The sequence below is a fragment of the Pagrus major genome, chromosome 23 (genome assembly GCF_040436345.1).
Source record: "Pagrus major chromosome 23, Pma_NU_1.0".
Classification (NCBI taxonomy): Eukaryota; Metazoa; Chordata; class Actinopteri; order Spariformes; family Sparidae; genus Pagrus; species Pagrus major.
This window is the reverse complement of record NC_133237.1, coordinates 6622239-6638625: the sequence shown is the minus strand read 5'-3', so window position 1 is coordinate 6638625 and position 16387 is coordinate 6622239. Positions and strand designations below refer to the sequence as shown.

The 16387-nt window shown below is 41.5% G+C and overlaps 1 protein-coding gene across 1 annotated transcript; it reads right to left on the bottom strand.

Annotated features, from left to right (window-relative positions):
• Positions 1-73: 73 nt before the first annotated feature.
• hook2 (hook microtubule-tethering protein 2) lies at positions 74-16073 on the bottom strand. Its single transcript, XM_073493783.1, has 22 exons — positions 15885-16073; positions 15017-15099; positions 13788-13860; positions 13658-13708; positions 13424-13556; positions 13011-13078; positions 12629-12694; positions 12387-12467; positions 9771-9937; positions 9440-9580; positions 7493-7694; positions 7231-7341; positions 6041-6128; positions 5208-5274; positions 4721-4858; positions 3959-4046; positions 3192-3226; positions 3024-3106; positions 2837-2940; positions 2299-2403; positions 2137-2208; positions 74-1927 (listed from the first exon to the last, which is right to left on the bottom strand). Exons 1-22 carry the CDS (start codon positions 15927-15929, stop codon positions 1799-1801), a joined length of 2130 nt encoding a protein of 709 aa, XP_073349884.1. The 5' UTR covers positions 15930-16073; the 3' UTR covers positions 74-1798.
• Between the last annotated feature and the right edge of the window lie 314 nt (positions 16074-16387).

The following is a 16387-nucleotide window of genomic DNA, read 5'->3' as shown; positions in this document are numbered from 1 at the left end:
GTCAGTACGGACTGGTGAATGGTTCTTCAGTTTACTTAAAATGTGTTGGCAAAGACAACACCAGACAACCATCTCTTAAGATCCCATTTATTTGTAGTGCAAAAGTAGAACAGACAGGACTACAAATATTTAACTTGCCTCTGATCCCTGTGTGATGTACACTATGCTATAATCTACGAGACCAGTAGTATGATACAAACACTGTAAAACCTAAATTAACCCCTTCACGCCATGCAAATGTGTAGTAAAGATATTGACTTAACACCATAAATAAACTCAAATAATGGAACTCAAACAGTAGAAAAATGTGCACACAACAGCAGGATCCTGGTCTGTGTAGACAATAGCACAAACATTCACAGAGACAAAGTAAAGGTCACAAAACAGAGCTCTGACATGGGATGGACAAAAATGACTAGATCTGTTCAAAAGGAAAACTAACCAGTAGTGAACAAAGGCGGACGTAGTGTTGATAAATGTGTTGTATTACAGGCTCAACCTTTCTACCCGCCTCCGACTTCCTGTTAACAGGCAAAATTCCAGCGAAACGATAAATCCTTCCAGTTAAGTTGAACTGTAAATGTGGTCAAGCAGCAGCAAACAGCCATTAGCTGATTCATTATTTTTAGTGTTCTTATCATTATGGACTCATTGTGTATTGGTTTTCCAGTCTTAATAAAATAGGAGGCCTTCAGTTGTCTATATTCACATTGGTTTGGAGTCTAAAGTGGTTGAGTGCAATTAGGTCCTACCCACAACCAACACCCTGTTTAATCTTTGGGAAGAAGAAGAAAAATAATCGTAAGGTGATAATCAAATTCATAGACAACAAATGAGAACGTTAAAAAAATTATATGCAGAAGTCACATGATCATGAGCAAGATGCAGTGAGTCTTTAAGTAAAATCTATTTGTGTCAAATGAGACAGAGAGGAGAGGTTGACACTGAATATGTCAAACTTCAGTGTCATCCAGAGGAGTATTTTAAGTATTCTGTGAGGCACCGAACAAACCCACCCTTCTAGGAAAGTGCTTTGGTGTGTCCTATAGAGCAATTTTGTAATTTTAGAGAAAATGATTCCAGTGACAGAGTACATAGGGGAAAACCCATTCAAGCTGTTAGCACAACTTCATGGTCTTTACATGTTTTTGAATAAAAATTAGAGACTCAAACTCACCTCAAAACACATGGTTCAAAAAATTGCAACATTCAAAACAAATGAACAAAACCAAGGAGATGTGCTAACGGCTCAGTGTGAAAGTCTGTTTCCTGGGCTTCTTTAGCACCTCAATAGCAGTTGTAAAAACCCCTCATAACGCCTCTAACTGTAACCTTGACAAAACTACTTCACATTTCATCCTACTGTATGAGATAAAAGATTAAAAAAAAAAGCTATAAAAGCTATAAGCTATAAAACAGACCTTAAACAAACAGGATAGAGTCCAAGAGGCTACAGAGGAAATAAAAGTCACCTTAAAAGGTGAGACAGCATCTCTTTAGGCCCTACAACTCTTTCTACTCCCATCATTTCTGTTTTTATGGGTTGACTCTGAATCAACAGCAGAGTTCAACACAGTCAAATCTCTCCTCTGGGGCTCCACGGGGAAAAGAAACATTCTCGTACCATTAAGAGCCAGCAGGGGGCAGTAGCAGCATGAGGAATACTCTGAGGTGCAGCGATCCAGTAAAGAAGGCATAAAGGCAAAAAAGGTGCAGGGAGTTCGGATGAAGAAGTCTACTGTAGATCGCCTCATCTTCTCTGTGCTTCCTTTCATGTTTGTTCCACTGGCTGGATGTTTTATCTCGGATGGTGTCGTGTCAGGCCTCGCTTGGCGTTGGTGGACTGCCTCTGCTGGGCCAGGAAGGACATGGCCTGGTTGGAGGGACCTACTCGCTCGCCAGAAACCTTCTGATGCAACGCCATCCCCTGAGATAGAGACAGACAGACAAAGGAGGAGTGAAGAATCAGGTGTGGGTGTAAAAGAGTATGTACAGAATAAGAACTTTTGTCTTGTCCAGTAAAAATCCTTGTTTGGCCTCAAAAGAACTCAGTTTAACTACAGAGAGTCAGTTCACTGACATGAAATTCTCATGAAAACATTGAAGTCCCTTCTACACAGATCTACACTCACTTACCATGTTGTACCATGCAGAAATGATGAGTTTCTCCTCCTGGTCATGTCTGGCTCTGCTCTTCTCGTAGTCATGCTGCGCAGCAGGAACAGATCATCACGCATTAGTGAGATTCAAAGAGCCACAATGACCTGAATTTGTATAATTAAGTCACAACGTTGATACCTCCAGGTGCTGGATTTTTCTCTCCTTTTCTGTCAGCTGGTTCTTCAGTGCCTGAATTTCAGGACTCGCAGTCACCGGCTGTTTGGGATCGAGGGTTTTGATCACCTGCACACAAAAAGGACATTTCTTACTTTGCTGATTTATCATTGCACTCCTTTAAACAGTGTAAAAAAATATTGTCTTCATTATTCCACACATTTTTCTTCCTTGTCAAAACCTACATTACCCATAATGCAACACGGCCACCGACAGTTCTGTCAGAGATGTAGGTGTGTTATGCTAGTAGCAGAACTCCACACCTCCAGATTTTTCATTTTCAAACTTAAAGTCTTCAGACCCAAATGACATCACTTGAGGTAAATCAGTCTTCAGACAGCTCTTATATAATTTCTTTCACATATCCAGTAGTACTCCCAACACCAGTAAGCAGAATGATGTGTGTGAATGAGTTCCCCTTTAACCAGTGAAAAAATAACCTTCACACTTTTATTTTAGAGCTGTTTGACGAGGACAACACGTTCAGTTAGGTTGGACTGACCGTTCTCGCCTTCTCCACATAGCGTTTGTATCGCTCCTCCATCTGCTTCATGTCCTCATCCTTCTTACGCAGGATCTCCTGGAGTTCATCGATCTTCTTCGCCACTGAGAGGGAGAAAAACAAAACATGTGTTGAGAAGAGAAAAAGGAGTGGTGGGTGCTCAAAGAGGCAGCAAAAACTGACTTACTGTTGCCGTCCACTTTGGGCTCGAGGTCATCGATGACCTCTCTTTTCTTTTGGAGGTCTGAGTGAGCTTCATGGAGCTTCTCCCTGCAACATACCAACAGCGTGTGTGTTCACTTTTGTTCTGATCTCACATGGTTAAATCAAATGTAAGAAGAACTAGAATACTTACAAATGCTCCTCAAGCTTTTTCTTCAGTAAGGAGGACTTTAAAGAAGAAAAAAAGAATTACACTCAAAACTAACACACAAGGCTATCTAAATGGCACATACACTAACACACACACACACACATATCAGCTGTGAAAGTCAAGCAGTCAAAGAGTTAAATCATGGGCCAGCTGGGCAGAGGGTGGGCCGTACTTACGATGGCCTGATTTTGGCAGGGTTGATCGATGGGGGCAGGCAGAGAGAGACAGACAGAGAGGGGCAGGCGTTAACAGTGAATCACCACAAACATGGGTTAAATTCCCACACAGCATGTATCAAAGTAGAACAAACACTGCAGTCCTTGACGGTCAAGTGGTTCAATACAGTCACTGTGCCATGCAAACACTTTGTTGTTACACATGGGGACATTATTAACTCAATTCTAGGAACAACATCTCAGTTTTCATATCTACAGAAAACTTCAGAAAACGATAAACTGAACATGAAAAATACAGGCTGATCTCTTGATTTCACCTCGCTGATCAGTTTAAAGCAACAAAACATAACATGGCGTTGGACCTGAGCTACCAACCCAAAGCGTCAGTATTTGACAAACTGGGGACGAGACTCGACAATCAACCAACTATCTCCAGGAAAGTAACATTTTGTTGCTTTAATTCACACATTATTCTGTCAACTCCAATTGTAGAAAACTGGTTTGTGATGCGAGGAGTTATAACAAAAGTGACAGAAGTGGGCAGAGGAGAAGGAAGAAGTTCTCTCCACTCACATCCTCCGTCTTGCTGTCTTGTTCCTGGAGTGCTTTCTGCAGCTCCTCCACCTGAGAACGCAGCTCTGAGATCTGCTGCTGGTTCAACCTTGGATTGAGACAAGGACGTGGGACAAAAGGAAAGGTTAGGAACACAATGAGCAAGAAAAAGACACAAGAAACGGAGAGAAAATGAGAAGGTTTACGGAACACTGTGGGAGAGAGTAACAAAGAGAAGCGAGGCAGATGGTGAAGATGAAACACAAGGTTATTAAGTTGATACTGTGGGTGGAAGATGTTGGATCTGTGTACATCTGCTGCAGGGAGTGTTCATCCATTCCACCAAGTGTGCTGCCTGCCTGCCTGCCTGGCCATTCACTGCTTCGCTCCCACTGAGCATGCTCACTCCACTCCTCTCCTCCTGTTACTGTTGCTGAGGATGCTTCCCACACCCTGGGCCTGGTGTTGCATGGACACACACACAAACACACACACAGTCCACCCACATGTCCACATGCCCACAGGCATGTAAACACACACATACACACACACAGTCAAGGGACAATCTGGCTTTCTGCTGTCTGTCCTCCAGTCCAGCCCACACAGCTCAGTTGAGCACACAGTCCAGAGGGTGCGTTGACATTTAGGCAGATATCACTCCCACCATCAGCCAAACAAGCAGCTTAATGGCCGGGAACACACAATATGGTGGCCTAGAAGGGGACTGATTACTTGAAACTTAACATACAGTCCAGGTCCTTGTTCACACACATATCACTCTACCTGTTCTGAGTTTCCAGGGCGTTCTTGCTGCGCTGAGCATCCTCCAGCTCTGCCTGCACCTCCACTACTTTCTGCCTGTAGGTCTCCTCCTGGACACACAACATCTTGTTTTCACTCTGTAGACGCACCACCGTCTCCCTGTGGAAGGAGACAAACAATGAGAAGAGTGGAGGGAAACAGGGGCAGGAGAGGAGGACAGATGAAGCGGGTCAGAGAGCAACAGAGTCATAAAAGGTCTGCCGAGTCGACCCTGACAACGCCTTGGCCAAATGTGCAGCACTGGCATGTGTTGCTATTTCAGGCTCCGATTCTGCCTCTTACTATAGAAGACTAATATAGAGCACAAGTGGGCTTCTGATAGTGACACCAATGCATGTGTGTTACAAGTTCAGGAGGAAAATCTCATTGGTTACGCTTATATTTGGTTACATGTTAACCACCACATCCCAGCTTATACAAACAGATACAACATAATACATAGACATACTTGAGCTCAGTAGGCATGATCTCTGCAGCCAGGTTCCCCACTGTGGCACCATTGTCACACAAGCCTCCTGCAGAGAGAGAGGAGATTAAGTGTCAGCTGGTAACATTATTATATAGCCCAATTTGCTTATTTTTGTTTTAATCTGGGGGGAAAAAAGAATCACATTGACAGAACATATTTATATGTATATACACCGATCAGCCTTAACATTAAAACCACCTGCTTTATATTGAGCAGGTTCCCCTTGTGTCCCAAAAACACATCGAGGTAGGCACACAAGACCTCTGGGGGTGTCCTGTGGTGTCTCGCATTGGGACATTGGCACTGGATCCTTCGAGTACTGTGGGTTGGGAGATGGGGCCCTGGGGGAATTTCGGGATCATGTCAACACCTTGGGCTCTTTGTCACGTTCCTTGGGTCATTCCTGACCAGTTTTTATGGTGTGACAGGGTACACTGTCCTACTGTGTATTGAGGAGTGGCGTTGCCAGGTGGTTAACGTGGTCTACATCTGTGTTTTGGTGGGTGGTGCATGTCAAGTGCCATCCACACAAATGCCAGGACCCAAGGTTTCCAGGGAAAACATTGCATTGTAACGAGATGATCAATGCTATTCACTTCACCAGTCAGTGGTTTTAATGTTGCGGTTGATCAGTATATCTGTGTGAGGTTAATTAATGGTCAGACATTGGTGGTCCATTAACATTCTCCTATGCAGCAGTAAACCTTAAACGCTGCGTAACAGAAAGTGGAATCTTGCTTTTGATTATTTTAAATTCTTGCCATTTAGTTATTCAGTTATTTGTTTGTAATTTGAGAACAATTACAACTCACCAGCTCCACTGAGACACCGCTGTTGGACTTGTGCACACCTCAGCTCGTCGTTTGTCTCACGAAGCGTGTCTCTTTCAGAGATCAGACGCTACAGAACAAAGCAAAATGCAACACAGGCTTCAGCTTCAGTTCAGAATGCTTAATGTGTGGAAAGAAACGTTTCATGTGTTTATCTTCACTGACTGTCAAGTAAAGGCTAAAATGCCAAGAGATTATTTAGAACACAGTAATGCTTAATTAGGTTTCGTTAGACCAGCTCTGCAAATAGAAATGGACTTGACTCTCAAACGACACTAGGGAAGCAATGATTATAGAGTTATAGTCTGAGGAAAAATCCTGGTTACACAATTATAACGCATTAATTTATTTCACTACATTATGTATGTAAAATGTAAAATCACATGAGAAGTTTGATTGTACTTCATCCACACAACATTTCTTTGTTGGCATTTTTAAACAGCTGCTGCTTAAAACAAAAAAAGAAATAATACAGTAACCAAATAATACAGTACAATAATTTGTAACATTAACATCTGTTACATGCCATTTTGGGGAGTGTTAAGTAATGATGCAATGCTCCTTTTTCGTCTTTGTTGTCATTGGTTTACATTGCACTCAAAGTCCAACTCTAAATTCACTGCTACTTAGTTTCAAAGAAATGTACGTTGGTACATTATTTTTCTGAGAAGTGACACAGCTGAACCTCAACTGTGACACTTTAAACCACAATGCTGCATCCCTAAACCCGACCCTACAAGTTTCCTATATATTGACCCACACACGACCTAGAAGTAGCACAAACTAAATGTACGCTTTATGTCAGTACAGTATGTAATTCTCAATTACTCCCACAAGTAACGGAGGACATTAATCACTCCTGTCAGATTTCAGGAGGTGCTAGAATTGACACAGGATGTGGGAGTCCACTGAAGAATAGTACTATATTTGCTTGGCAACAATTCCTCCTGCAGGGAGGTAATAATCACAACAAATGTTGATCAATACAGGACGGCCTTCACTGAAATGAAAACGACATAACTGCATCTTGTATAGTAATATTAAAGGGCTTCAGTGTGTGACTATGATATGTGACAGAGCCACTATAAGCAGATGCTCTGCACTGATAAAAGAGCTCATTCTTTGCCCACCACAATCAAACTTTTATTTCCCAACTATGTTCACCAACTCACTTCTTTCTCCTTCAGCAGTGCGTCATACTTGTCGTGAAGGTTCTTGTACTCAAACTGCCATTTCTCAGCTTTCATGGCCTCTGCCGAGTGCTTGGTGTGTAGCTCATGAGCCTGCAAGTCAGAGAGCATAGCAACAGAGCTCTCAATAAAAACGGCAAGCTTTTCCAAACACGTGCATGAGCCAGACTGTGTTTAGCATCACTTGGACGTCAACACAGGAACAAGTAACACCCTCCCTCTCTCCTTCCAACCCACAGCTTGCCTGTCTCTTGTAGGTGTCCAGCTGACTGCGGACAGCGTTGGCCCTACGGAGCTCCTCTTCCAGCTCGCAGGTGCGCTGCATGTACACCGTGTTGCGCTCCTCCAGGAGGCGCACCTGTCTGCGCAGGTCGCCCAGATCCTCCAGCTTCCTCTTGTACGTCTCCACCAGAGCTTCAAGCTGGTTCACCCGGTCAGACGAGTGCCTGAGGGGGAGGAGAGCACAGTGTGGGAGGCGTTGAGTACCAGAACAGGAATATGACTTTTACACAATACATCCGTGTGGATGTGTACTTAACTACTGAAAACCAACAACTCTGACGCAAGCCAGTGTCAATGCATGAAATTCACAGATGTCGGAGAGAGGAGCTGAATGGACGTCTGTGTGTGGGCAGTGTGGGAGTTGTTTCTGTGAGTGTAAATTGATAATAGATGAACTCCAGCTTAAAGGAAAATGCTGGTGATATTTGACATTTTTGAGATTGTCAGTAAATCGCTTGAAAAGATCAAAACCAACAATGTGTTTGCTTTCTCTCAATACTTTTCAACTTTCCTGTCTGTGTCTCTCAGCTCCACGACCATTCACTTCTACTGAAGATGCCATTCTTTAAAAATGGGTTCATTGATATGTAGTTTTACATCTGAGACTGGTTCTGTAGTTTTAGCAAACTTTACTCAAACAGGAGGTAATAGTGTATTTGTTGGGGATCGTTTTTAATTAGGGCTGAACAACACGCAAAAAAAGTAATATTGTGATGATTTTGACAGATATTGCGATGAATCATAATTACAGTGGGAATAGCATGCGTTTCTCATTTTAACTGAAAAAAGGATAAAAATTAAACTTGTGTAATTTGTTTGACACATTTTACCTTGAGCAGAACACTGTTACATCTGGGAATTGAATATTGCACTTGGACATATTGTGATTTTATATATATATATATATATTTTTTTGATTAATTGTTCAGTCCCATTTTCAACCAGAAAAATATGTAGTAGTGTGTATTTACAACCCGTAAACAATGTACGTGTGATTAACTCAAAATAAACTAACATGGTTATAAAGGAACATCTCGCCCAGTGCAACAATGATACTAACGTATTTTTAATCATTTTTGAACAATGGAGCTCTATGGGACAGAGGAATCCTATAAAAGAGACAATTTTCAATCAAAATTATGCTTTACTGACCTTCTCAATAAATAACTTGCTGATTTAAGTTATATAATAGGCATTTAGTTGACTTCTTGGAACATTTCCAGAAGTTGACAAACTATTGACTCAACAATAATTCCACACATTCTACTCTGAATATATCTGTATTTAAGGAAGCCCTTAATGTCCTGAGTCCTCCCTGGTGTGACACTGCACAAACTATAATGCTCTGTTGGAACGCTTCAAAAGCAGAGAGCACAAAACCCTCAGTGTCATGTGATTTAACGCAAACCAAGCGTGACGGTTCTGCAGTTTGGCTGAGTACAAACATTAGCCCCTTTCACAAAAATGTTCCTGCATGGGGTCATGTGTGAATTAGAGCAGGGATTGAAATCTGTAGCGCCACTCTCCCATCTCCAGACTTTCTAACATTTCAGGGACAATTTTGGTACGGCTGTATTGTGAGTGTGGCAACATTTCAGGGACAAGCACGTAAAAGGTTACATCTGTTTGACGAAAGATACTTTCACATGGAGCACTTGTGATGACGAATTTGAATCTGCCCAACACTCTTTTAATGTTCCTTGTAATGTAATTATTTATTGAATGCATGTTTCTGATTCAAGAACTTGTCTCACAAACTTGTTGTATATTAAATACACCGGCACTGGTCAAAAACACCTGCTTGCCCACTTTGTTCCTGAGAATTATAAGAAACGTCCTCCGACGCCCTGTGAGGAGGCCTGCACTGTTTTGGCTTCTGCATTAAGTTCAATGCTATCGCTGGTCTCACCTGAGAATGTCCATCTCGTCTTTGAGGGCCTGGGCTTCCTGCGCCAGGCTGGTCAGCTCCTCATTACGTAGCTGCAGCTCGGTCACCTCACGCTCAAGTATCTCTCCCCGCACACGCATGTCATCTCTGCTGTTGTCCAGTCTGAGATATACATGATAGCAGAGCAGTGGTTTGTGTAGCTGAATGGACTCATTGTGAGACATTAAATGGAGCAAAAACAATCTTGATCTGTAAGTCTACATGATGTTAACATAACTAATGAATGTTATTTAAAAGATGAGCATATTATGTAAATCTCGAAATGTCTTTCCTCAGCAACTCTGACTCCTACCTGTAGTTCTCTTCCTGTAGCTGCTCCATCTGACTCTGAAGCAGCAGCAGCTTCTTGCCGGTGATGGCAGTGGTGGAGGCGTCCTGAGAGTCGAAGCGACTCAGCTTCTCCTTCAGGGAGCGAGTCTCTGCCTGTAAGGACAACTTCTCCTCCAGAGCCACCGACAGCTGTGAGGAAAGAGAGAGGAACAGATGACAAACACTGTAAAAAGAGGGGAAAAGACTGGGAGTCGGTAAAAGACTGCTGAGAGAGAAGTGGTGAAGATGCACAAAGTGAAAAGGGAACAAAGAAGAGATAGAAGAGGCGTCAGAAAAGTCCTGATTCAAAGACATATCAAGATCGCTGACATGAACAATTTACATCCTTATGTAAATAAACATGAGAAAGCCACAGTACTGGTACATGACAGAAGTAAAATACAGATGCACAGCGACGAACTCACCACTTTTCATGCTTACAGGACCTCTAAACACATGCTTTGCTCTCATTTCACATGCTCAGTTGTCAAAAGCTAGTTAGTCAGCTGATGTGTAATGGTCTCAGGCAGATGGGACTCTCAATAGTGAAGTTGTTAGGATTGTCCTCAGGGTCAAAACCAGATCTTCATGATATAAGTAGAAGACTGTGCACAGCTCATTGAGGACCTTTAACACTATTGGTTATAGGGTCATAGTATAGAAATGTATTTAACAGGGCAGAGTTACAATAAAAAGCTCACAAGTTGTTTGTATTTGAGTCAAGTTACAGTTAGACAAGCTGGACGCATTCCAATATTAAAAAAGTGGGGTGTATACTTACCTGTATATATACCTGCTGGACATCTTTGCGGTTTGAATACAGCAAAACCCTACACTGAACTTTAAGGACAGATTGCATGCTTTAGCACAGGACCAGTAACAGTAAATAGCTTTCAAAACAACACAAATGACTAATCCCTAGTGCGTGGGCTAAGTAAGTAAACAAACAGGTGGGCAGAGAGCAGTACAAATTATTGTTGGCTACTGCTCCATCCCAAGGCAATGTGTCAGTTTTATCTTGATGTTATGCAACTATTGACAAGAAAAAAGACTAAATTAGTCCCCTCTCAGTCAGTGGTGCAAAAACAAGCCATGAGAACACAAACAAAGTCTCAGGCGGGCTATCAATAAGGGCCAGAGCACAAAAAGGAGCAGGCACACACATTCAACAACATGCTGCAACCAAAGTACAGCTAAACTGGGAATCCAAGTATCGGAGAATCAGGTTCATAACAGTTGGAACGGTTTTATGTTACTCCAAAACCACAAAATAGTTTGCCCTTTGAGACAATTCCAACAGCTGTAAGACAAATGGAAGAAAAAACAAACCCAAGCCCCAGTATGCCATCTTAAAGTTAGAATCCTGAAGATTTTCATGTTATCAAATAACATATTATATTGCTGTACATATTTATGTACAGCAGTTTTTCAAAAATAGCCATTCAGTGTATTTATTTTCACTAACTGCCTCCATACAGTAGTTTTCATTTTTAGTGGCAAGGTCTGCCATCCCCACACTGGGTTTAAATTATCTACCTACAGTCAAGGGTTTCACAGGAAAACAATGCAGCATATAGCCCTGCTTTACTGTTTGCAGGTGTATCTCAATGATAGCAGCCTGACTGTTCACTCTACATACACTGTATCAGAGAGTATTTAGTTAGTTCTCATGCTAACACAGCCCAATGATACCCATTTCGCCCTGCACAAAAAATACACTAACACCCATAAACGTCTGGCTTTTGTCTCTTATGGGAAACGGTACAATTGGCATTCATTCCCAAGACAAATGACTGCAGTAGTCACTGGTATTATTGCCTTCAGCTCCGATCGGCTCCGATCGAGACAAAACACCTGGGTGGGCGCACTAATTCTTGCCATGCTATGACATGCCTTAAAGTTAAGATGGTTAGCACGTAAATATTTTTCAATCCGTCTCCGTTCGACCAGCGCTCAGACTTTGATCAGTTGGCAGTGTTTGAAAGAGAGGTTGAAGTAAAAGATATCAAAAAGTAACCATGATTACATTTTCACTGTCCTCCATGTCAGTACCAGGTCGGTACTGGACATGTTCAACTATCAAGAGAGGGGAAATATGCGAGATGTCTCACTTCTCAGCTACTTCAATCATCAGCTCTGTAGAAAAGATGTGTCGAATTCATAATGTTAATGATTAAGACTTTTGTAATACAAGTTTTAATGTCTTCTGGATGTAGTCTGATGAGGTATATGATCTGCTGCCTTCTATTTTTCCCTGTTCTCAAAAAAAAACGAGAAAGGCAAACTCGCCCATTTGCAATTGAAAAGGAGTCATTCACCTGCTTTTACCCAGTTTACCTGCGTTTAAACATCCTGCATATACATGCTAATTTTGATGTCAAATGGTTTGGCTGTACTGTAATAGATAGTCCAGTATTTTTGTGAAAGGAGCGTTTGACGTCCCTTGAATTTTGGCTCCTGTTGTATTCAATGTACTTGATGTTACACCAGTAACCAAAAGTGTCATCAAACCAACCAGGACCAAATCTGAAGGATTCTAACTTTAAGACCTCGGGAAATGTTTGCAAAGTAAGACGTAGACCTCATTTGGTGTACTAACCTGATGTTCCAGGTCTCGACAGCGCTGGCTCAGGTCCTCCTTCTCGCCTGCTTCTTCACTTAGAAAATAATACTTCCTGGACTGCAAACACAGAAGAGACAGATGAGATGTCACACTAGTCCTAGTAGGAGGGAGTTAACATGAATGAAAGCGTGAAAACACAAAAGGAGGATGTAACAGATCTGTTGAGTAAGGAACAAGAACAATATACAGAAAGAGAATGAAAGTGCTGCAGGATTCACCTGGTAATCAAAGTCCCCGTAGGTCTCTGGGCTTCCCGGTTCAGATGAAGGCTCCTTTGATAAGAGCTAAAACAAAGCAGTCATGAGAAAGTCAGTGAAAAGCTTACATTATGGGAACAATACAAGAATCTGTTCCCAAAAGCAAGTTTATAGGAGTTTCTAAATGTCTCTATATGGTATGTTATTTATAAGGTTTTTTCCAGTCCTATGGGTGCCAATGACACACAAAACATATTCTTGAAATATCTCAGAGTAAGGTTTCTGGGACTCCGATCAGTCTTATGCTTATCCGGATTTCTTTGATTGTGAATTAACCATGACTAAGAGCTGGGATTAATGCAAAGTAGCGAGAACCAGGGGGATAAGCAAGCGGCTCACTCACCTCCTGAATGGCTGTCATCACGACGTGCTGGACAGATTCCTCAAGTGTCATTATCTGCTGGATTTGCTCTGTGTTTAGGAGACGACAACACAGAGCAGTGAAGGTGCAGCCAAAAACAGATTAACACAAATACTCTCTAAAAACCAAACCAGCAATGCTTCTACCAGTATTTTCAGAGAGCCTGTGATCATAAAGCTAATGTTTAAATACATTTTCTTTTTTCAATTTTTCTTTTTTTCTTTCCTTTGTCTTTAGTGTGGAGAAACACAACATGTGGTATGTTTATCAATTTGGGATGATCAAAGCAAGAACCATGTGATTAGACTTTGAGTTAATCCTGTGTGTTATTTTTATGGATGGCTGCATCTACTTGGTTTTCTCTCTTTTTTTCCATTTTACAGCACACAGTGTACCTTGTTTCTTCTCACAACTGACAGCACAACCCAACACGAGCTGGACCAGCTTCCCCAGCTCAGTGACATCTCCCATCTCTCCTATAAGGTTCACATCTGGCAAGTGCTCATCTGTCACCTGGTGACCGAGTACCTGTTCATTAAGAGTAAGGTGAGATTGGGATTGAGCTTTGAGCAAATTTAAAAGTGGACTGGAAGTGGCAAAGTTAGTAGAAATAATAGAAATCTTCTTACATCATGATAGTATTCCAGCATGCTCTTGAGAATCTTTTTCAAGTTGCTGACCTGAAAGAACAAAACTAATCAGAGGAAAGAAGTGGATACCGTAGGGTATACTGTCATATCCTGCTGTTTCACAAATTACCTTGAGGCGCCAGTTGGCCCCGCTCTCCTCCTTGATCCTGCCTAGCCATGTCTCATTAAACCAAGAGGGGTCTCTGTTAATGAGAGCACAAGAAAACTCTGGTGACGACAAGGACGACACATCTCTGGACATCAAGATTCCCCGGGGCAATGAAGCCCTGTGCTTCTGTTCTGCTAAAGCACAATGACATCCGAGTACAACAGTTCATTAAAGTCACATGTCACATTTGGGGACAATGCTCTTGTTATGAGATAACTCAAGTAGCAGTTGAGCATCAGGTTCAAGGTTAAAGTAAACTTAAAATGAAAAGGGAACAATTATGTTGTCTTCTTACCTGTCAGAGCTCCAGGGTGTAACTATTTTGGTAGCACTTGAGCAAAAAACATCCACCAAGCGCAACAAAACATTGTCATTGGTCACACTGGTGTAAAACTTGAAAAATGTAGCCTATAAAAATATTTTTTAACAAACACCAACACCAAGTGGGTGTGTAGACAGTTGCCTTTGAATAATTATTAGCCCTTGAACATATTTTCTGTAGATTATTTTGTCAGAATATAGCAGGATTTTATGTACATCTTACACATTCGTTGTGGACGTTGTGTGTGTGAGCCTGTGCCCTGCTCCTACATTCCTTGCATATGCACAAGAACGATTTTCAGACATTACAAACCTTAAAACATAGTTCTCTTCATTTTGAATTGGACTATTGTTTATTTTTTGGTTAAAAAGGTGCACTATGTAGTTTGGAAGAAATTTTAATCAGAGGAGACATTTTTATGCCTAAACAAACTCTCTTCCTTTTCATGACTGAATAAACAAACTGACCTCAAAAAGGACAACACAATTTTATACTGTTTTTAGACCCAGACCCTGCCACTTTTCTAGATTCAAACTGTTTTTCAGACCGTATCTTCCCGAGAGCAGCTTGTTTATTCAGTTATGGGAAAGATAAATATGTCTGTGTTTCTATAATAACCTTTGAACACAATCGTCCCACAGAAACCACAACTGTCTTTTCAAAAATCCAGACCATATTCTTTAAATGGTTTCTGTTTTACATAGATAATAGCCATGTCCAATTCAAAGGGCAATTTACTGAAAACCACACAGATAAGCAAATCTCAGTGCGTAGGTTCTGAATGAATTTCAACCAGGCTTTTCATGAATTCATGCTGTGCATTCACATAATCAAAACAACAAACACTTGTGCATGTGGCTGCCCTTACATTCTGTGCAGCACATGTGCAATGGCCACTCCGCTTGTTAGGTCGTGCTTGCTGTTGCATGATGGCACCTGAAATATCTGCAACTGAGAATGAAGACATTAAAAATAAGTCATTAAAACAATAACCTTTAAAAACAAGTAGATATTTGATGCACGGATGTAATTTATATATCTGAACCAGACTGTAATATGTTGATGAACGTGTTACTCATGGGTGTTAATCTGTTAATGTGTGTAAAAGCCCAAAATAATAAACAGCTTTAATGTTGCTAATTATAGAACAGGTACGTAAAAACTTGTCAAATTTTGGAAAACAAATTCAGTCTTTGTAAACACTACTTAAATGACAGATACTAGGCAGTTATGAGGGATTACAGTCCTACCTCGCATGCTATTATTAGCTTGTTGGTTTCTTACTTTAGTCCTACACTTGCCTCTGTGTGGAAAAGTGCCAAACAGGTGGATTTTCCCTGGGTTTGATAAGTCATTAGTTTGGATAGCCTAACATTACATCATAAATCAGCTTACACTAAGCTATTTGGGTTTGTTTTTCTGGCAGTCAGCTTTCGCTGACACCGCAGTCAGTCTGCTTCAGATAACAAGGTAAGACAGACCACCGAGAGAGCAAACTTCCACTGTGTTTACCAAGCTAGTTAGCTTGGCTAGCTAGCCGATAGTTGGCTTCAAAACACATAACTTTCATACCTGCTCACACGTTAATGTACTCATTCAACAAAGTGGCTATTCATCGTTTATGTAAGGCCGTCACTTACAAAAGTAACGTTATTTTTCTGACTTTGCCAACACCTGCTGTCACCTGTTAGCCTCCGGTTAGCCTTGCTAGGAAACCTCGCTAATACCAAACTTACCCAGGTTAACAGTGAGTCACACAGCTTTGCTTTATCCAGACTCATTGTGCAGCGTCCAATGAACCCGACAGCAGCGTACAGAGAGGAGATTGATTTTGCGCTCCAGACTTTTTTTCTCCCGAAGTTTTTTACTCACTCCTGACACTTTCCACGTCAGTCATTGTCCAGCCATGGCCGCCCTCCTGCTGCTCCTTCCCCCTTTGCGTTTCAGCTCCTGTTATCCAAGCGAGCTTCCGTATTAAGAGCGTTCCCATGGAAACGGATTAAGCTGCGGGTCAACCCGTCTGTCATGGTGAATAATAATAACACAGTAATGATGGTCATAATAATAGCCTGCTGTCTTTTTAAGCTCCCACAATCATGTTTGCCTAAACGCTGGCGACTTAAGCCTTAAAAAGAATTTCATACATTTTATTTAATTCATTCGGCGGACAGAAAAAACATAATTGAGATGACAAATATATTCAAGTTATGCAGCAATAACAATTATTGACAAACATAAA

Bases quoted from the DNA above. Each gene is read 5' to 3' on its own strand.
- hook2 (XM_073493783.1), bottom strand. From the start codon at position 15,929: ATGAGTCTGGATAAAGCAAAGCTGTGTGACTCACTGTTAACCTGG. The intron at 13,079-13,423 runs GTACACTGTGTG...TCCTAAACACAG, and splicing joins CAGTTGTGAGAAGAAACAAG to AGCAAATCCAGCAGATAATG. The intron at 12,695-13,010 runs GTGAGTGAGCCG...GCTTTGTTTTAG, and splicing joins TGATGACAGCCATTCAGGAG to CTCTTATCAAAGGAGCCTTC.